The 22,654-nt window shown below is 37.6% G+C and overlaps 1 protein-coding gene across 5 annotated transcripts in view; it reads right to left on the bottom strand.

Moving 5' to 3' along the window:
- The window catches only part of LOC112053684 (probable ubiquitin carboxyl-terminal hydrolase FAF-X), a 45,560-nt gene that overhangs the window by 7,588 nt on the left and 15,318 nt on the right, over nt 1-22,654 (bottom strand). For 4 of the 5 annotated variants that reach the window (XM_052881165.1, XM_052881161.1, XM_052881162.1 and 1 more), the window contains exons 26-43: nt 14,887-15,040; nt 14,367-14,497; nt 13,203-13,424; nt 12,378-12,539; nt 11,890-12,106; nt 11,152-11,319; nt 10,047-10,117; nt 9,860-9,972; nt 9,182-9,355; nt 5,984-6,125; nt 4,902-5,055; nt 4,165-4,312; nt 3,475-3,595; nt 2,668-2,804; nt 2,079-2,238; nt 1,072-1,181; nt 907-990; nt 612-712 (exon numbers count right to left, since the gene is read on the bottom strand). In XM_052881165.1, the coding sequence (XP_052737125.1) occupies nt 612-712; nt 907-990; nt 1,072-1,181; nt 2,079-2,238; nt 2,668-2,804; nt 3,475-3,595; nt 4,165-4,312; nt 4,902-5,055; nt 5,984-6,125; nt 9,182-9,355; nt 9,860-9,972; nt 10,047-10,117; nt 11,152-11,319; nt 11,890-12,106; nt 12,378-12,539; nt 13,203-13,424; nt 14,367-14,497; nt 14,887-15,040 (2,569 nt within the window). The remainder of the gene's footprint in view (nt 1-611; nt 713-906; nt 991-1,071; nt 1,182-2,078; nt 2,239-2,667; nt 2,805-3,474; nt 3,596-4,164; nt 4,313-4,901; nt 5,056-5,983; nt 6,126-9,181; nt 9,356-9,859; nt 9,973-10,046; nt 10,118-11,151; nt 11,320-11,889; nt 12,107-12,377; nt 12,540-13,202; nt 13,425-14,366; nt 14,498-14,886; nt 15,041-22,654) is intronic. The other variant, XM_052881164.1, reaches the window with a different exon arrangement.

The raw sequence follows: 22,654 nt of genomic DNA, 5'->3' as shown, positions 1-22,654 counted from the left end.
TCAGTCACCTTTGAGTTTTATATATTTAGATAGTTCTCGTTCCCGTGAATATAGATGGATAAAACATAGCCTACAACACTAGCGGATAGTGTAGTTTCCAAACAGTGAAAGAAATCGGTTTAGCAGTTTTGGAGTCTATTTAAAGTAAACAATCAAATTAGTAATCTGAATATAAAAAAGCGAAAGGTATCATCACAAAATCTCGATAATCGCTTGATGTACAAAGATGAATTTTGCGACAGGACTAGATTAGAAGAAGATCTATGGGCGGACGAAGTAGCGGGCGTCCGCTAGTATGACAGGAATACCGAAGGAACGATAAAAAGCCTAATATTATATTTTCAAATTAAATTTGAATTTTCTTTTTACATCATTTAAATATAGAGGTAATCATTATTTACTTCAACACTATGGATTTATAATTCTAACTAAAACTATACTATGACGAGCAAACCCATTTTTCATCTCTGCATTAAATAAGCTAACTTTTATAGTTATTAAAAAAAACTAAAACCGTAAATGTCCATGTTTACATCTTTAAAATAAATGTTAGAAGTCCGGCACTATCAGCTTAAGCTAATATATTAAATGTACAGATAAGTCACACTGACCTGGAGGATCTTGTACCGAGAAATGCGCCAAGAAGACTATAATTTTCATAAACACCATTCTAACCTCCGCAGCAGGGCAGGAGAGTAGATAGTCACATAACCTTGAAATTAAGAATAAAGAAATACATTGTATAACTATACTATAGAACCATATACCCACTATACATACAGGGTGCTCGGGTGTATTTCCCATAACTTCAAGGTGTTGACAAGTCGAATTAAAGGAGCCGAACTACATAACTAATATTTTGTACCCGAGCACCCTGTATAATATGCAAAAGTCTGAAGCACATACCTATGAGAATGTTTGAATATATCAGAGGCAAACCAGGCTCTTACAGCCTGGGAGCACCGTAAATGCTGACACAGAATGTCATGCCTGTAAAAGTAAAAAAAGCAAATGTAGTGTTGTCTTAAACTTTAAAGATATTTTTTTATAGTCTATATCATTGAAAATTACCAATCCGAAGCTGGACCACGTAAAGTTTTCTTCGTATGAAATCCGACTTGGAATAAAAATTTCGAAGCCATCTGCACAGCTAGCATGGACATCTCTTCGTGTTCAGGTCCCTAAAACAGATTAACATTGTTAACAATTCAAAAGTGCATAATACGCAAACCGTAAACCCATTCAATGTGGCGACATTTTTTTATAAATTATCGATATAGCGTGATCTGTAGCTCGTTATAATAAAGCTAGTTACGCAATCTCAGACTAATTACATAAGGGTAATTGGTCTGAGAGTATAGGGACTCCGACGGTGGCTACGGCTGGGTATTTTAACCAAGAACAAAAAACGCGCGGCCTTCGGCCGCGCACTTTAATGTACACCGACCTTCGACCGGGGGTTTGTAACATTACCTCCGTCCGTGGCTAAGTTTGGGCATTTAACCCAAGCGCAAAAAACGCGCGCCTTATTGTCCACCAGCCTTGGGCCGGGTTTTTATGATAAGGCCTCCAACCGTGGCTAAAGTTGGGAATTTTACCCAATGAGAGAGAGAGAGTACCTCGGCACGCAACCGACCAATCGCAAGAAATCCAGCGACAAACAGAGTTTATACTCGCTTTAGTGAGTATAAATTATAATTTTATAGAGGTAAAGTTTGTGGTATAGTAGGATGTAATCTCTGGTTCTACTAAACCAATTTTGTAAATTTATTTGCTAATAGAAAGCAACGTTTTTTGTGAATAATATACGGAAACTACGCGGGTAAAACCGCTGGGCGTCGACTAGTATATAAGATAAGAAAATAATAACGCGATTGGCGTTTACTGCACTGAGTTGGAAAATGCAATTAATTGTTTTTACATAATTGAGATATTACTGTATCACTGTACGTGTACACATTATGGTCAGGAAAGTGAATAAGGATAGAGAAAGAGATAGATTGATTAAGCAATTAGACCGCCGTTACAATGTGCTAATAATATACATATGGTAATAAAGAATGAATGAATGTTCATACCCAAACTGCACTTTGAGATCCAGGTAATACTTGCAAACGCATACAACAAAGTTTCTTCATAAAATTAAAATGTTCAGGACTGAATTGGTCCTGATTGTGTGAGAACGCAGTGTTGCTGCGGCGGACCGAATTCCAGATAGGCTTTGGTATGAGGTTTTCCCTGTACACAAAAAAAATCAATATTATTATTAGGTGAAAAACAAAATATTTTTATTTAATATTACAGCCAATACTATTTATGTGTCTTATGGTTTACTTTTCACGGACGCAAGCAATTAGCCCCCATTCGCACGTTTTTTAACGGACGTTATAAAAGTGTTCAAAAACAGATACATTCCAAGTGTATGTTCACACTACAGGATTTTTAAAACACAACGCTTTTTTTCGAGCAGTTGTGCATTTAAAATTTTGGGCGTTGGAAATAGACCTTCATTTATTTTTATACTATATTTAAACGCTTTTTTAACGTCCGTTATAAAAACTCTCGTGCGAATGAGGGCTTATGGCTCGATAAAACATTGAACAACAGGAGTTAATAATAAGTAAAGTAAAAACGTGCAATAAGAACAATAGAATATAAGATACTCACTTGATAGTCATATTTTGCATATCTTGATCGAGTCCAGATGTTTCGATAGTATCTTTTCGTGTGTAGAAGAGCATGTACGCATTCCACCATCTTTTTTGTCGCTTATACGACACTCTCTTTATAGTAGAGTCGAACACCTAAAACATTGTAGTGATCATTCAAAACTTTTACGGTTTTACCTCATTTACAAAAGCTATGAGAACAAGCCTTTTGTAGGGACTTCCGAATACTACAATTTCTAATGCTTAACCTGTATATTTATATGAACGTAAAGAGTCTTATGATATATTTGTGTATCTATACTTATAATAAAACTATAACAGGTCAAATTCTGTATGTTGAATATATTTTGACAATTTTAGTTGGAGAGATTATAATCAATACTGAAGCAAAAAAAAAATATTTATTGACTGTCTGTTAGTATTTTTGTTGACCGGGCATCACGCTGAATGAAATAAAAAAAAATGGCATGATTTGAGACATAGAAAATTATAGGTTATTTTTATCGCGAAAATTGGCATGTATACTCCCAAAAAATACTAAAAATAATGCCAATATATCAATAAATTCAACATATTTTATGCAAACATATAATGAATTTTCAAGTGCCTACATACAATCGAAATCCTTGATCCTATGGTAATTGTATTGATTGCGAACTAGGATACATATAGAATTTCAGAGTTCAGTAGGGGCTGCAAAAATTCAATAGCCTACTGGCGGCAAATATGCAAATCCGCCACTGTATAAAGGTCAAAATTCGTTTGTACCGGCAACTAGTCGTTATGAACATGAATTGTAACACACCTCGCCCATGTATTCCCCGCCGAAGCACTGCGCCTTCATTTCCTCGTCGTCGTGCATCAAACACTCCGACACGTCGCCGTCGTCCAGCTTCACCCACCGCCCTGTTTCGCTTCCATTATCCCTAATAAAGAGAAAAATAGTGGATCGATACTAATAACAAGAGTAATATACAGCAGACAAAAAATACTAGAAATATAAAGTAAATATTAAATAAAGTAAATACACAGTTTCACCACCTTCTGATTGCTTATATCAGGTAACTTATTCATAAGTTTTGTTGTCATATTAATATTGTAAAGCGAAAAGATTTGATTGTTTATTTGAATTGAATACGCTCAGAAACTACTGGATCAATTTGACAAATTATTTCAACATGAGAATCCTACATTATCCCAGATAGATTCCGGGAACGGAAATTACGTGGGTGAACCGAGGGCGTCTGCTAGTTTGACAAAGAAAGTGACCAGACTTGCGGTAAATTTCCTACAATTCTTCTTCTTCTTCTTCCCAGGGCCTTTTCTGGACTTTGCCATTATACGTCGATCCGTTTGGTGCTGGTCCCCACTGGAGTCACTCCAGCCAACCAAGCTAGCTCCAGAAGTTTAGGAGGCTACTTCTTTCCTACACTTATCACAAGGTGGTGAAACCGGTTCTTAATATTAATAAAATAAATCTAAAGCAAACAGTTACCTCAGCAGCACATAAGAGTAGTAGTGTCCTCCCGACGCCTGGCCGGAGTGCACGACGATGCCGCTCAGCTGGTAGTGCGTCTCGGCCGTGCGCTCGGCGCTGCCCTCCCACAGCGTCGTATCGCCCTCCGCTCGAGCCAGGCCCCAGGCTTCAAACAAAAATACAATACAAAAACACATAACTAACTGTTACTGTAAGATATTAGAATAATAATCGATAATATAGTTTTAATTTTAGTTTATTTTAATTTTATAGTTGTAGTTATAATGATATTACTTATATTTTATTTTTATAATAAGTTTAGCCTATTTAAGTATTATCTTTATTGTACATTTAAACAAAAATAAAATCACAGTTTATTTTGATAATATAGATATATTAATGAGAATAGGGATTTTGCCAAGCATCCCCACGCTACAAACAAAAATCAACACACAACTGTTACAGTAAGATATAGAAAATGAAGAAAGACAGAGATGAAATTTAATCAACGGTTTCATGTATAATTGCTTCGACTTGTTGATTAAAGTATAATTTACAGTAAGATATAGAAAATGAAGAAAGACAAAGATACAATTTAATCAACAAGTTAAAGTAGTTTGACTTGTTGATTAAAGTATAATATCTACTATTAAAATTAGAGTAAATGAAACTCTACCATAAGATGGATCATGGTTATCACTTAAAGTTTTTTGAAGACATATTTTTAAAAGAGAACAAATAATGTAGAATATTACCTGTGTATGGCTCGACATCCAGTTCCCGAGGAAATTCAAAGTAATCATTAAACTTTATGGCGCACACTTTTTCGAAGTCGTACTCGAATCTCTTCAATTGTATAACTAATACTGGGGGCAATTTGTTCAAACACAGACGCTTGACTGTCACTACCTAGAACAATGTCGTAAATATATTAGAGAAATACAATCACATCACACTATTATAGAGGCTAAAGTTTGTGTGTGTGTAAGTATGTTTGTTACACTTTAAGCCTCAACTACTGAACTGATTTGGCTGAAATCTGGAATGAAAATAGATTTTATAGAAATAGGCTACTTTTTATCCAAAATAAAATCCAGGATTCCAGCGGGATTTATGAAAAACAGAAATTCACGCGGAGTCGCGGGCGTCCTCTAGTATTTCATAATAGCAGAGATAAAACAAAATATTAAGTGAGCTAGACAAACATGCTGTCCAAGTTTTGGTTTTATTAATGGACTTTTGTTTATTTTATAATATTGAAAGAGATGACATTTTCTGATTATACACTCATCGCGAGCGCAGCGCCACCTGCTGAGTTCGTTGTAAATCTAAATCTGCAATCTTAGATCTTTGAAACTTCCATTATGCAAGGGATTTTAAGAAGATTTATTCTTGTAGTTTAGGTAAAAAGTCATGGTTCATGTCTCGCATTTCTCGAAAATACAAGTTGACACCAGAAGCGGATTTAAAGAGCAAAACATAATTATTGAATAAAAAATCTGTCAGGTCTAACAATTCCCACTACGAATGTTACCAATAAACCCTCGAGTGGCACCTTGAGTGAAGTCCCTGACTTGTGACTGTTTATGTAGGATTAAAGACGTCTTTTAAAACTAGTTAACACTCCCCCCTTCTGTACTCAAGTTATTGTCCCCGCCTATCACAAAATAATCCATGCAGTATTATCCAACAAAAGGTGGAACTAGTCGCCTACCCTATATCGCCAGCACTCGGCCTCGCGCTACTCCCCATTATCTCACTGAACATTTCGTACTAGCTCGGTTCGTGACGACACGAGTCGACCGAGGTAAATTATATAATTATAATACGGATATACCTTTGTGCTACATTTATCACAGTAATAGGCATCAGCACCTTCCAATAGTTCTCCACGGACATATGCCTCCAACGATTCTTGCAACCGAAGCATATTTCTAATATCTAGAGATACCACACTAAAAGGTTCTTCTTTGCAATACCTGAAATAAAATAAAATTGTAAATAAGATGTTTTGCGTGACAAAAAAAACAGCAAATAAAATGTTCTTTACTTAGTTTTAGTAAGTGTACATATTTAATTACTTTAGTAAATATTTCACTCAACTATAGCTTGGCAACTTCGTTCGTAACACTCCTGATGTTCCGCGCGGGCCGGGGGACGTGTAGCGATGAATGAAAAACCCACGACTGATGCGAGTCACTTCCCCGCACGCATGATTTCACACCCGCGCAGTCTTTCCCCCTGTCGCCCGCATATCATGGGAGTGTTATCAACGAACTTGCCTACTTGAACTATCCTATACTATCCACCCAGACAGCGAAAAAGCATCAATATTTATCACGAAATATTTTCCAGTTGATGAAATAAAATCCATGGCCTTGGCTGCAATAGAATAGACTACAACTTGGGGTCAAGGATCAAAAACAACATCCAAGGAACAAAAACCTTGGGCATGTAGCCTGTGCTGCAGACAGTTTTATCTAATGGAAATTTCAATCAAAACCATTAGAAAAACGATACAGTTAAAACTCACAGATGCACGATTTTACAGACTAGATAAAAAATATTTATTTGGCTAATATACGTAGAAAATAAATTAATTATTATCTATTCATGATGAACTTCCGCAAAATAACGCCTGCTTCTATCCAAGATTTTACAACCCGCGGCACGTAACTTTAGCGCTGACCGTTTATGCGCAGAAGTCTAAAATACGGTATCGGAGGGGGGCTACAGGTATGAAGGGCGGGCGTGCGTAGCGTCCGTAGCGGTGATTGGCTCTGTAGTCGTATTCGGTCCCCGGCACTGATACGACGCTCCGCGAACTCCCAGTGTACAGTCGCGTTCTGAATTGTTTTGTTATTGCTATTAATTTTTATTGTTGGTTTTCGTTAAGTTTATTTGTTAAATATACATATTTTAGTTTGTTTGAGACTTTACAGTGAATATGTCTAGAAGAAATACTGTTTTGAGAAGACAGGCACGGAAAATGGTGCATGACGTGCATTGTTTTTTAAAAAGAGAATCTTCTGAATTAATATATTCTTTAAAACAGCTCAAAAGTGAGATTGGCGAAGCTACGAGTATTTTATCAAATCATTTGGACAGCTGCACTGGAAATTCTAGCCAGATAAAACAAACTGTAGAAGTTATTAAGGCAGGAAATTTGAAAATAAATAATATAATCAGTGCTTTAGGGAAAATCCAAAAAAGGACAGCAGAGTCTACAAACACGTCAATTGCAACAGTAAGGAACATCTTCACTCAAGCCAATAGTTCCGATTTGATCACAGTGTTTAGAACGCCTGGCAAAAAACGTTCCAAAGCAAAACCGATCACAAATATCGATAACTTCGACCAAGGTGTAATAAAGAGGTGCATTCATAACTTTCACCAGACAAATAACGAACTTCCCACCGTCGGAAAGCTGAAAAGGCAGCTAGAAGAAGACATAAATTTCAAAGGCTCAGAAAGGAGTCTTCGACGAATAATTAAGACACTGGGGTTTCGGTAGAAAAACACTGAAAACAATCGGAAAGTGCTAATTGAGACTTCAAATATACGTCTGCTACGTATTGAATATTTACGTAAAATGAATCAATATCGCCACGAAAGAAGGTCTATTGTTTTTACAGATGAATCTTACGTAGATTCATCACACTCTTCTTCAAAAGCCTGGACCGATGGTACTACTAAGGGTCTCAAAAAACCAATTTCAAAAGGGCAGCGAGTTGTCATTGTACATGCAGGGGCTGAAACTGGGTTTATACCCCATGCGTTACTTACTTATAAAGCTGGCACCAAATCAGGCGATTACAAAGATAATATGAATTACGAGAACTATGAAAAATGGCTCAGAACTCAGTTAATGCCTAACCTACCCCCAAATTCCGTCGTGGTAGTCGATAATGCGGCCTATCACAATAAACAGTGGGATCTTGCACCAACCTCTAATTCCAAAAAAGCAGATATGCAAGCTTGGCTGACTGAAAAAGGTATACAGTACGAGGGAACACTCCTTAAACCTCAGTTATACAATTTGATCAAGGCAAATAAGGAGCGATTTAAAACATTTTCGATTGACCGAATCCTAGCTGAACAAGGCCATCAAGTGCTGAGATTACCACCATACCACCCAGATCTAAATCCTATCGAAATGGCATGGTCCGATATAAAACAATATGTAGGTAGCAAAAATGTGAAATGGAGTATTTCTAAATGTATAGAGCTAATAGAAGAAAAAGTATTACTAATGGGTGAATGGGATTGGCAAAAGCTATGCAAAAAGGTTAAGGATATAGAAGAGCAATATGCAAAAAGTGACCATGTCGTGGATTTAATAACAGAAGAATTCGTTATTCGCGTTGATGGGGATAGTTCAGAGGAAAGCCTTGGTGAGTCTGATAACGATGACACTGTTAGTACCGAAGTAGCCCGGAGTCCGGGCCCTCAACAAGTAAAAAGTCTTGTTGAGTTACCATTGAAGGCGTGTTACCATTGTCTGATTCAGACTAGACTAGAACTTACATATCTAGACTTACATTTATCTGAATTAAAAAATTATAATTGCAATAATGTTTTTATTTTTTACATTCTATATACTTGTTAAAAAAACGATGTCTTTGAAAATATTTGGAAATTTGAACTATAAACTACTCGTATAACACCTACACTGTGAACTTTGTAATATAGAAGTAATAACCACAATATTTTATTTAATAAGTATAATATAATTATGCGTGCGTGACAGTACCTATGCACAGCTATACCCCACATTTCGTTTATAGCTAGACTTACTATTTAACATAAACATTAAAATAATGTCATTAAAATTATTTACTTATTAATTAATAAACGTAATAATTGTATTGTGTGCGCGACAGTACCGATGCGCAGCTATCCCCACCGTGTTTCGCTCAGCGCTAAAGTTACGTGCCGCGGGTAATACAGACGTTTAACTGAGCAGTTTAACTTTGTCAAAACTGCATGTCTGTATTATGGTTAACAATATCCTCACATTACAAAGTTGAGCTACCTGTGTGGACATCCCTTGCAAATCTTTTGATCGGAATATGTGCCGCCCATAGTTTTAGCCATCAGTTGTTCTTGGCCTAAAGTCTTCATCGCTTCGTCCAGAGACTCTACTAGTGACATAAAAAATTCTACTGCATCCTGCTGCTCTCGCAAGTTTACTGGTTCACCTTGTAATCTGAAATTACATTCATAATTATTTTAAGAAGGAAAAACAAACCTTCTAACAAATTATACATGTTGATGTTCTTCTGTGAAAAATATGCATTTAAATAATGAAATCTTCATTCAAAAATGAGTGGAAGCTTTTGATTTAGTGTGAAAATTCCTGATATAATCTATACTAATATAATAAAGCTGAAGAGTTTGTTTGTTTGTTTGTTTGTTTGTTTGATTGATTGAACGCGCTAATCTCAGAAACTATTGGTCCGATTTGAAAAATTCTTTCAGTGTTAGATAGCCCATTTATCGAGGAAGGCTATAGGCTATATATTATCCCCATATTCCTACGGGAACGGGAACCACGCGGGTGAAACCGCGCGATGTCAGCTAGTTAATAATAAATCCATCTTTCTATTTTCCGCGCAAACTTTAAATAATCATGCAGGAAATAAGACTAATTTGAAATGAGAACTGTTTTACAGTTAACATTAAGAGTTTTATTTACAGGGGAGTTACTTACCTAAAGTGTGCCCATAGTCCTCTGGGAACATAATACTGGAGTTTGCTATAATGTAGATGAGAGAATATAGCCTGAACTTGCTTAAGTATAGTGATGTTGTAATCTGAATTCATCTGAAATACAAACAGATAAAATTAGCTTACAGTTCCATTAATATGTGCATGTACTTTTATATTAAGTAAATTACCTCTATGTTGTTTTCTAAAATATGTTGGTGAGAATCCCCTGAAAAATCTTCATTGGGATCTGTCGCAGCTCCTTTAAACAGGACATTTCATTAACAGTATTTGAAAGATATCAAAGCATAGTTGGTGATGTTTTAGTACTATTAATAATAAGTATAGTCGGATGCAATATTTATGTCGTCATCGTAATAAGCTGTGAATGTCCTAGACGCGCAGGCTGCAGGTCATACATAAAGTATCCTAAAATCAAGACGCGTAAGGCTACTTCGGGTAGATGGACTTAACAGTAATCTATTATCTTGTAATAATACTAATTATGCTGTAATTTTACTACCGCTAATGATTGTCTTTTTATTCAGTTTGAATTTTAGCATTTAATAATGCATAAGTAATTTTAACAGCCAGTGCACAGTAAAACTAACTGCGGCTTGTGTTGCATTATGTTTAGGCTTAATTTCAATATGTATTTTGTAAAATGATAAATAAATAAATAATTTGCGCAGTTTAACGCACGATAATATGAAACGTCATAAAGATTGCATCCGACTATACAGTACAATTTAAATTACGCAACGGATTCTAACACGTTTTTTATAATTTTAATTTTTAATGCTTGCGTGATTCAAGAAGAAATTTTATATTTATAAAAACATTGATTTCCACTCAGGCGTCCGTTAGTAAAAAATATAAAGAAATCGTGTGCACAAAATAGATGTACTCTGTTATTTTAAATATGCTTGCTTAATTGACGTGCAACTTATCATCAAAACACAGATATGAGTCCAAACGCTGGGTCAATGCAGAGTGACTTCACACACATAGAGAAATAAGCAATATTCTCAGGTATGCCCTTAGGTTTCCTCACGATGTTTTTCTTTCACCGTTTGACACACGAGATATTCAATATAGTATTAAAGACATGAGAATCAATCGTCATAGCTACTCCAAGCTACAGGCTAATTCAAAAGTTCAAAGATAGTGGAATTGAGAATTTCAAACGGATCCGTTTACGTTACACTCATAAATATCAGCGCAGGACCCGAGTTCAATGTTTTTTCCCCTTCCCCAGAACTGCCCCACTTTAGAAGTATTTACTGTAAAACTGACCTTGTACAGTGAGCAGGACGTCCCGTACGGCGCGAACGCAGTACAGTTGCTGCAAGACGGAGTTCATGTAGCACGTGGCGCCCGCGTTCTTCAGCCCCACGAGCCCGGCCGGCGGCCGCGGGCCCACGCACGGCATGTACTCCCACTCGGATAGACCCATGCTTTTGTCTGTAACAAACCATTAGGGTAGTTGACTCATATCAAATTTGACTTATACAATTCGTGTACATGGAATAAGGGTCCGAAATATATCGATATCAATTAATACAAGTTAAGGATTTCTTACAAAACTTTATTTAAATATCACGTATTCGTCAAAAACGCTGTCGTCTATTTTGTGACGTCACTAACACACTTGATGTAGTAAATGTCAAACAAATTGTTAACTAATGTTTTTGTCAAACGCTCCGTTTGTAAGGCATTTCTCATAGTGACGTCATGAAACTGTTGAAAATAAACCGTCATGGCCGATGCGTTTTGACTCGTATTGTCAAAAAAATATTTAAAAACTAAAATTTTCATTTAATCACAATGAATTTTTTGAATTAAAACTTCTTTACACACGCTTGACTTGGGGAGTAAGCTGGTGAATGCATGACACGAGCGTTACACAAAGTGTAAACGAGGCAAATGTACGTTGAGAGGGAGATATAGGTTAGTGAAGAGAGAGAAGAGCCAATGCTGCCCATGTAACTGCAATAAAATTTGGGAACCTTTGTGGTGTCATCAGCAACTCACCGCTGTAAAACATCTGCTCCAGGAGGCCGACGAGCGCGGCCATGTTGGGCACGCAGCCGTGCACCAGCGACAGCAGGAGGTCGGTCGCCGCGGCCGCAGCACCGGTCGTGCGGCACAGCGGCGCCACGCCCTCCTCCTCCGCGTCGCCGCCCTCCGGGCCCTCGCCCATGTGACACCACGCCCACGAGTACGGCCACAGGAACTCCGTCGTCACTTCCTTCAGACATTATACTAATATGTATTGCAAATTAAAAAAAAAATGTTTGACTTTGAAGCGACTTTGAAATCATACAGCTAAGAGTAGGTACATGAAAAAGAAGAACTGTAACGAAAAGTGCTTCTTCAATAAAATGAAGGGGTTTAGCTTTTATAATTTTATAATGATTCATCTTATATAGTTTACCATCCAGAAGAAACATTTTGATGCCTAGAGACAGAAAATAAGTTCTTCATCCGACCGAAATCGTAAGAAAATAATAGTTATATACCTTTATCAGTCCAGAATCCTTATGGTCAGGATGAGCGCCATATTGGAATTTAACTTGAGCTGGTACATGTGTAAATAGTTCTTTAGTAAGATTCAAATGGCCCTCAAGTAGTGTGTCGTCCAAAGTAGCTGGATTACTTTTTACTGATCGAAGCCATTGAACCTGTAAGGAATGTTATTACTTGATTACTTCTTACTATAAATAAAGTATGTAACATAAAGTTTCAAAACAATTACCTACTGAATGGAGAATCGGGAACAATAAAGTAAAAATAAAGCCTCAAATACACTACTTGCTTCAACGAAATTTCGAAGTTAGCCGCGTAGTGCAGTGAGGCGCTTCATGTTAGAACCACGGATCACTTCTTGACCTTTTGACTTGAGACAATAAAACCGACAACAATGGGAAGTTGAGAGCGAGGCAAGGCGAAGTTGCACAATGTGAAGCGAAGTTTCTGTCGTATTCGGTTAACTTTAATCAACTTTTGAATCAAGGTCTGGCTGGTGGGAGGCTTTAACCTTGGCTAGTTACCACCCCACCGGTAAAGACGTACCGCCAAGCGATTAAGCGTTCTGTTACGTTGCCGTGTAGAAACCGAAGGGGGTGTGGATATCATCCTACTCCTAACAAGTTAGCCCGCTTCCATCTTAGATTGCATCATCACTTATCATCAGGTGAGATTGTAGTCAAAGGCTAACTTGTAAATAATAAAAATTCACGAGTAATGTAGCGTGTAAAGATGGAATGAGTCTTCAGGTTAACCAGTGCACTTCTTGCATCTATAAAGTACACGCTACTGATATATTGGGATTGTAATGGAAGTACCTCAATAGCCAGGTCGTCCAAGGTGCGCTCGGTGGGCCCGGCCAGCGCCACGAGGCGGCATAGCAGCTGCAGAAACTGCTGCGCGTGGCGCGCGTGCCGCGTGAGGCGCGCGCCGGCCGCCGCGCCGCCCGCACCGCCCAGCGCCGCCAGCGCGCCGCGCGCCCCGCCGCCCCCTCCCCACGCGCACATTGCCAGCAGCTGCTCCGCGCACGACACCCGCACCTACACACATTTTTTATAGTAACAGCGGACGCCCGCAACTCCGGGAGAACGTCTATGTACTCATAAACTTAAATCACCTTTTAAAGTTATATTTTCATTATTATATCAGATTACCACGATAATGTTAAAAGGTTTTATATAACTTGCCCTAAGTTACGTAACTGTTATAGCTAGCTTAGGTTGGATATAGTCCGCGGCGTCCAGGGAGGTTATTCTGTAACGTTGCCTTTATCACTTCGACAATGTGAGCTTCGAACTCGCATCTATCGCTCTCTGTCTATAGTACTGTGTAGAGAGAGATAGAGATGATTTCGAAACTCGCACGTGCGGGTTATACAAAACATCGTTACTGAATAAAGTGATTTTGTATAACGTGCGAGTTATACAAAACATCGCCCTCCAGCTCGCGTCGGCGGCGGTATGCAGTGGCGATCAGCCGGGTTATTATGTATCTCGGTGTACCGCTCAAATAATCAGTCAATACATAGTTTTTCATCGTATTTTCGTTTTTGCAATAATCCCGACGTCATGCCGGCAGTGCTGCAGGTGAACCGTAGGTGGCTAGCGTAACGTGTTCACATCGACGCCTTCTCTGATTTCATACATTACAAAGTACACGCCACCGCGAGTGTGGACACCAATGACAAAAATCTTGAATCACTCTATACATTTATCTAATGATTCAAGTACAAATATTCACATATATGTTAGCAAGCAATAGCTCATTCGATTCGGAATGACCTATAGAAAAATTTATCTAAAGGATTTTAGAGCATAATAAAAGTTGCAATTGCAATGCAACTTAAAAACAAGACTTCATTTTCTCTTACAGCTGTGTATTTAAGCTATATGAATTTAATATTTTTTTTAATTTATTAGGTGTGCTCATGCGATTTTTAAACAAATATTTCCTTGCAATTATAATAAACTATTTCAACTTACAGGAGGATTTGGACAGTCAATCATCAAGTATAATGCTGTATCTTGCCACCACGATTCATGAAGAAGGTTTTCTAAATGGCCACCTCCCAAAGCCATGCAAATTGTAACCACCTCCATGCATTCTCGAACCACTGAAAATTTATTTCACAATTAAAAATATATTATTAAATTATAAAATAGGATAATTAAAAGTTTAATTTAAGTTACTTTTTTCGTTTTTATTACTAACTAGCAGACGCCCGCGACTTCGTCCACGTATAATTTAGTTTTTAACAAATCTCGCGCGAATCTTTATCAGGGACTTATATAGTAGCCTACATGTTGCTTTATAACCACCTTTACCTTCCAGTGAAAGTCCCAAAAAAATCTTTCAGCGATTCCAAAGATTAGCCCGGACAATCAAACAGACAGACAAAAACTTTAAAAAACCTTGTTTGTGTTTTGGTAACGTGTAAATTACTATAATCGCTTGAGAAAACAGTTATTTTAAAATGTCAGACAAAAGAATATAACAACTTACATATGACATCATCAGAATGCACCAAGCCATTGTGTTCGGAAGGCTGAGCCACAGAGTAAGCGAGCGCGTACAGAGCGCGCACTGTGGCCATGGTAGGCATGCGCCACCACACCAGCGTTGAAACTGAGTCGCTATCTTCACTACTAGTCACCATCTGTGGAATATTTAATTACATTTAAACACTGCTTCTAAAGAAATATAATATACTAGCGGACGCTCGCGACTTCGTCCGCGTAAAAATTGATGTAAACTTCTCTACCTCTACCTTACCCTGCTCGTAAACCTACCCAACCCTACCCTACCCTACCCCTACCTTACTCCTACCCTACCGCTAACGCTAACCCTACCCTCCCCCAACCTTACGCCTAACCGTAACCTATCCATACCCTATCCTACCCTACCCCTAATCTACCCCTACCCTACCTCTACCTTACTCCTACCCTACCGCTAACCCTAACCCTTCCCTACCCCTACCTTACCCTTACCCTAACCCTACCCTACCCGTACCCTACCCCTACCCTACCTTAACCTACCCCTACCCTACCTTAACCTACCCTACCCCTTTCCTACTCCTCCCCTACCCTATACCTTCCATATCCTTCCCCTACCTCTACCTTGCCCCTACCCTACACTACCCCTACGTAATTGAAACCGCGGGGCGTCATATAGCGGCATTTCTGTGATTTTCAGAAATTTTGTATTATCTCCGAAACTATATAACTAATTAACATACTGTAAAGGGCAAATCTTATCTCTATAATATCCTTGTGATTATTAAATAATTTATTTTGATAAGGATTTAAGTTTAGTTGTGTAAATAATGACGTAAACCTTAGTTTAAAATTTAAATAATTTATTAAAGTACTAAAGGTACTATATCTGCTAAAATATAAAAGATAGATATATATGATGTCGCGGACTTTTTTGTAGAACTTTTAAAGGTTCAAAAAGCCTCCATACATTTATTTCAGTTATACGCAATGGTTGAGTTTTCGGTCCGACCTGTAAGAGAAAACCCGCGATAACTCAGTAGTTATATATGATAGAAATATAAAATATAGCCTATAGCATTCCCCGATAACGTAGCATTCTACTGGTGAAAGAATTTTTAGAATCGGACCAGTAGTTCCGAAAGTACCCCATTTCATTGAGTAGTACCCCATTTCAAAGAATTGTTACAAACTTACAAACTTTACCTCTTTATAATATTAGTATAAATGTGACACACTCTTATTTGTGATGCAAATGTTAAACAATAAAAATGATCAACAGGGATTAATTCCCTCTGGTTGCTTTATTTTCATATCTAGTAAAATCAGGAAGCATTAACTATATCTAATGGTTTTAAGCTTATTAATCAAATTTATTTTAAATTATTTTCATTAGTTGGCGTAAAATGAGAAAATATAGTACATCAAGTTAGGCTTTAGTATAATTTAAAGAGAATATCAGCCATATCTTTAAAATATTCAATTCCCCATCTTCCCTTCCAACTAAAAAAAAAAGCCAGTGCAGTAATTACTATAGAACAAAGGATTGAGATTCTCAAATCCTAAGATTTAAGTATAAAAGATCATATTCAAACTGATGTATCTTATTCACCAGATGTGTTCGCGTTCGGCTTTGCTAAGGAAGGGAAAAAATAGAACAGGACTTACTGACACTGCTTTTCTTTCTTTTTCTTCTCTTCACTTTTCACCATAAAAACACATAATTTAAGCGAATAATAACAGGCGAATTGTCGCGGTGCGCGCGCGCATACGTAAGTTGGTGGTTTAATTGCGACTATTAATTTTGACAAGTTTTCAGCGGCGTGGACGAAGATAACGGGAGTTTATGCGGGACAGAGAGGTAAATGGAGGATGCGTTGGAGTAGGAGAGGGAAGCGTGAGCTTGGCGCGAACATACTGCCCAGCTTTGAAAGCTTTGAAAAGCTTTCAAAAGAGGAAGCGAATATAGCGAAATATATAACAATAATAATAAAAAAGAAATATTAAAACAAAAAAATAAACTAGACTTAAATATTAAACTAAATTAAAATTAGTACTGAATAGGAAGTGGGCATAAACGCATTACAGGACGTTTGAATGTACCATTCTTTGTTTTAACTAAAGCGACGCGTGAGCGACCATCTATACCTGGATATAGTTTCTCTATTATGCCTAAAGGCCAGTGTAGTGGCGGTGCGTTATCCTGCATTATTAGTACGACCGTGTTAATCTGAATTGGGCGTGATTCGGTATTCCATTTTTCTCGAACTTGTAAAGTGTGTAGGTATTCGTCGCGCCAACGTTTCCAATATGATTGAACTAGTTTATCTAAGAGCGAGAACCTAGATAGTAAACTGGATTTCTCGCTAAGAACGTCGGCAGCGGGTAATAATTTGAGAGGGGTTGTATTTAAAAAATGCGCGGGCGTAATAGGACTTGGTTCTGCGGGATCTTCGCTAAGCAATCCCAGCGGGCGAGAGTTCAGAACAGCCTCAATTTGACACAATACTGTTAATAATTCCTCGTAAGTTAAGATTTGATTGCCTATCACTCTTAGCAAGTGAGTTTTAAAAGATTTTACGGCGGACTCCCAGCTGCCTCCAAAATGGGGAGCATTAGGTGGGTTCATAACCCAGGAAATTCGACTATTTGCAAGTTCTTTTTTAAATGCCTCATCGTACTCTGAATTTAAAAACTCGTATAATTCACTGAGGTATGCCTTAGCACCTTTAAAATTGGATCCCTGGTCGGTTCGAACTGAATTCACATGCCCTCGCCTGCTTACGAACCTTTTCCAAGCGTTTAAAAAGGAGTGTGTAGTTAAGTCTGGGGCTACTTCTACGTGTACTGCCCGTGTGGTTAGACAAATAAATATGCAGACGTAAGCCTTTTGACTTTTTATGCCACGCCCTCTTGCGAGCGTCGTGTAAAAGGGCCCACAATAGTCGATTCCTGTATTAGAAAAGGCTTTAGATATATCTAATCTACAAGTGGGTAAATCTGCCATTAATGGCGTTTGGCATGGTTTAGGACGGGTTTTAAAACACGGAATACAAGCATGAATGCGTGTACGTACTACTGTCCGAGCGGATAAAATCCAATACTTCTTTCGTAATAATGACAAAGTTCGTTGTGGACCGGCGTGACAACTCATACTATGAACATGGTCTATTATTAAGTTAACAATGTGATCTTTGCGAGGTAGTAATACTGGGTGCTTATGGTCAAAGGAGATCTCTGAGTTTGCAGATATACGTCCGCCAACACGTAGGATTCCGTTTATAAGTATGGGTCTAAGTTTATTAAGCAGCCGTGGTATTGCGTGGTTATTTTTTATTGCGTTTATGTATTCAGAAAAATAGGTTTGTTGCAGTACGCGAACAATAAACATTTCGGATGTATTTAAATCGTCTGCGGTTATCGATCCGCTTGTATTTATGCGTTTAGAAAAACGTAGTAGATACGTAAATATGCGTAATAATTTGTTCCAATTAGACGTGCGTTGTGCGATAGTATTTATGAGTGGCTGTTTTTCAGTGACAGCGGGTAGTGCGATTAATTTAACTTCCGGTAAGTTTTCTAGCGTAGGAGCGAATGGCTTAATAGGCCATTCGTTACAATCTGATTGCAACCAAGATGGGCCGCTAAACCATAAAGGATGAGATATTAATTGTGCTGGTGTCAGTCCTCGAGACAAACAGTCACTTGGATTTTCTTTACCAGCGATGTGAAAAAAGTTTTCCGGTTTTACATTGGTTTGAATTTTTGAAACTCTATTAGCGACGAATGTTTTAAGTTTATGTGGGCTAGTGTTTATCCAATTTAGTGTTACAGTAGAATCGGAAAAGGCATAAATGCGTTTCACCGTTATACGTGAACAATAACTTGACAATACGACGCTAACTAATTTGGACAGTAAATAAGCCGCACAAAGTTCTAATTTTGCAAGCGTGATTATTTTAACCGGTGCTACTTTCGATTTGGCGCAAAGTAGTTTAACCGTAGTCGTGGTTGGAGTCTTAGTGTGAATATATAAGACTGTACCATAAGCTTTCTCACTTGCGTCAGCAAAGGCCACTAGACTTATTTCACAGCTGTCTGTAATACCTATGTGCCGTGGTATCGAAAGCTGGGATAAGCATGATAACTCCGATTGAAATCTCGACCAAGACTGCGTGATTTGATGAGGTGGGTCATCATCCCAATCTATTTTTTACAACCAAAGCTCTTTAATTAATAGCTTAGCGTATAAAATGACAGGTGCGATCAAACCCAATACGTCAAATAATTGTGCTATAATTGACAACATATTCCTTTTAGTACATTTGAGTTCGTTAGGTGTGAAGTTGAAGGTAAATGTATCGTGCGCAGGTTCCCATTCAATACCTAATACCTTTTGACCCGCGGCGGTACTGAAATTAATTGTTTTTGGGTCCAAAATCGAAGGATGCAATATTTCTTTAGGATAATTTTGTAAAAATAGTGAAGAGTTACTCGACCATTTTAAAAGTTTAAATCCGCCTAGTGATAACATGCTGGATAATTGATTTGCTAAATTAATGGCTTCGCCTACTGTATGCGTTGTATATAGAACATCATCCATATAATATTGCCCTTCGTCTATAATTTTTTTTGCTAAAGGGTAGTTTCTACCTTCATCTTCTGCCAGTTTCTTAAGCGTTCTAAGTGCTAAAAACGGACTACAACTTAGACCGAAGCAAACACGGTTAAATTCAAATAATTGCAAGGGTTCAGTTTTAGCGAAGCGATAGAAAATGCGTTGAAACTTCCAGAATTCTGGATGAACTTTTAACTGCAAATACATTTGCTTTATGTCGGCAGATATTGCGATTTTAAATAATCTAAAATTTAAAAGTACTATAAATAAATCTGATTGTAGATTAGGGCCCTTATGTAACAACTGATTTAGGCTGATATTATTTTCTACACTCTTACTAGAAGCGTCAAGGACCAGTCTTATTTTCGAAGAGACCTTATCCTCCCGTCTTACACATAAGTGCGGAATAACGTATTGAATATTTGATTTATGTTTGATTGGAGCTAAGTAGTTTTGTTGAATATATTCTTTAAAAATACTATTATATTCGGTGCGTAAATTAGGGGACAACTCCAATTTGCGTTCTAAAATTCTAAATCTAGTTAGTGCATGCTGTGATGCGTCACCTAACATATTAGGATCCGACTTAAAAGGCAAAGCTACTATATACCTACCCTGCGAATCGCGTTGCGTTGTATTTTTATAAATTTCTTCGCACTCTTGCTCTTCGGGGCTAAGAAATTTATTTTTTGGTTTTGGTATTTCTTCTACTTCAAAAAACTTGCGTAAAGAACTATCCAGTCTCTCGTTAGTAATAGCACAAAAGATTTGAATCTGCGAATTATATGAACTTTGCGATATCGGTGCTTCACCCATCAGAATAAATCCTAGCGTTGTTTCGAAGGCTTGTGGCGCCCCTGGCGGCGAGTATATGCGACCAGTCCGAATTATTTGCGTGAACATCTGCGCGCCTAATATCATATCTATTCGGCCAGGTAGGTAATAAGTCTCGTCCGCTAGCGGCACGCCTGTCAAATAAGTGATCGACGATTTATCTATGTGCGATGTCGGTAATTGATGTGTTATCTTGTCTACTATCAACGAGTTAAATGTATACGAGTTGTTACTGTTAAATTTAGAAAAAATGGTTAAATGTGTAACACCCTTTATTTTACTAGAATTACCTCCAAACCCATCGACCGACATCGGGTATGTCGGCTGGTTTATATCTAAATTAAGACGGGTAGCACATTCATTCGTTATAAAGTTATGTTGCGAAGCATTATCAATTAAGCATCTAAGCGTAAATTCAATTCCCGATTTATTTAAAGTGCGTACACAAGCAGTAGCGAGCAAAACAGACGTGCGCGTCGTTTGCCTCGTTTTTTCTATTGAGCATAAAGATACAGCGGCTGCCGTATGGTTTTGCGTATCAACAATATCCCGCGCCGAGGTAGCTATATTCTTATCTATTTTATAGGTAGATGCATTATCGGCCCCAGATTTGTGTGAAAAACATAACAGAGAGTGATGAACCGGAGAGTTGCAAAAGTTGCAACTTTTTGAGCTGTTACAAGAAACCTTTGTGTGATAAACAGACAAACATGCAGTGCATGCGTTATTCGCTTTTATTGCAGCATATCTGTCTCGCGGCGTTAACTTTAAAAATTCCGAACATTGATAAAAATGATTATGATTATTATTATTACAGAGAGGACATTCATTTGTAGCTGACGTCACGAAAGACTTCGTCCTAGGTGGTATTTCTTTAGGTACAGGAATCTTACGCATTCGTGGCCGATTATCTGTGACGTTAGTATATGAACTAAACGGAATGCGCTCATTAATTTTCGCTTGCTCTTTAATAAATGTAATAAAATTTTCAAATGAAGGTAGTTTTTCGGACCGAATTGACGATTCGTATAAGCGAGCGGTTTCTTGATCTATTTTCTTTAATGACAGATACAGGTAAATAAAATCGGTTTTGTCTTTAATTTTTAACTTTTCAAATGCGGCAATAGAAGTCGCGCATGTGTCTAAAAAAGAATTTAGGTTCTGCGAATTTATTAGCGGTTTGAAATTATAAATTTGATCTAAATAAAAACATCCTAAATTTCGTACGTCTTGATATTTGTCTTCAAGAGTAGAATAAATTAACTGATAATTGTCACCCGTGGGTTCGATACCCGCGATGGCCGTCTGTGCGGTACCTGAAATTTGCCCTAATAGGTATTGTAGCTTCTCGGTGTTTGACAAATCTTTGTTATAATGAATGATGTTATTATAACATTCATAGAAAGCCGTCCAATCCCTGGCGTTTCCATCAAATTTTTGCAAATTTATAGCAGGGAGCTTAATTCGTGACTTAGATTCTACCGGGGTTTGAAATTTAGCCGGGCTTTTCGGACTATTGGATGACGAAGGTGAAAGTTCATTCATTCTATATTGAACTGCTGAGAACAATTCTTCAAAGGCGATTAAAGATTGAAAGTTTGGTTCGTAATTCGTATCTTCCTGTAAACGAGCTATATTGAGCTGTTTAACTAAGCTTAAATACTCCGTACGTAAGGTATTTATATTAGCGGCCTTGCTTAAAAAGCCCTCTGGGTTTTCGCCTGTATTTGTAGAAGCGTTATATATAGCTTGCATATTAGCAAAATAAGCGCGAACCTGAGCCTCTAAAATTAAAACTTCCTGGCCTACCTCAGGTAATGATTCAGGCGTACGACGTGGCATTTTATGAAATAATATTTAATATGCGTATAAGCGTAAAATATTCAAATAAAAGTCAAGCGTAAGTAATAGACAACCAAATATTTTTCAATGTAATACTATTTGCCACATCAGCTGGTGGTCGAGACAAAGAAAAAAGATGTCGACTTACGAGTTGCACCGATAACTATTTTATTGCATCAGCTTTAAAATAATAGCGAATTTCAGCGTAAATCTTGTAATAATAAGTTGATAATAGCGTATATATTCTAAAAATGCGTTTGAAATAGGTATAATACCTAAACGTAACTATGAATTAATGGTACATTCAATTCACCGTAACACGTCAGCGAAGAAAAAGTGCGTAATGTAAGAAATATATGGAAATAATATGAATACGAATATAGCGTATACTCGAAGGACCTTTCGAAATAATAAAATAAGCGTTGAAATAATGAAATTAGCGTTTATATAAAGAGAAAAAAGGGGGTTCAATCCGTGGCTCGAA

The sequence above is a fragment of the Bicyclus anynana genome, chromosome 4 (genome assembly GCF_947172395.1).
Source record: "Bicyclus anynana chromosome 4, ilBicAnyn1.1, whole genome shotgun sequence".
Taxonomy (NCBI): Eukaryota; Metazoa; Arthropoda; class Insecta; order Lepidoptera; family Nymphalidae; genus Bicyclus; species Bicyclus anynana.
This window is presented reverse-complemented; position numbering and strand designations above follow the sequence as displayed.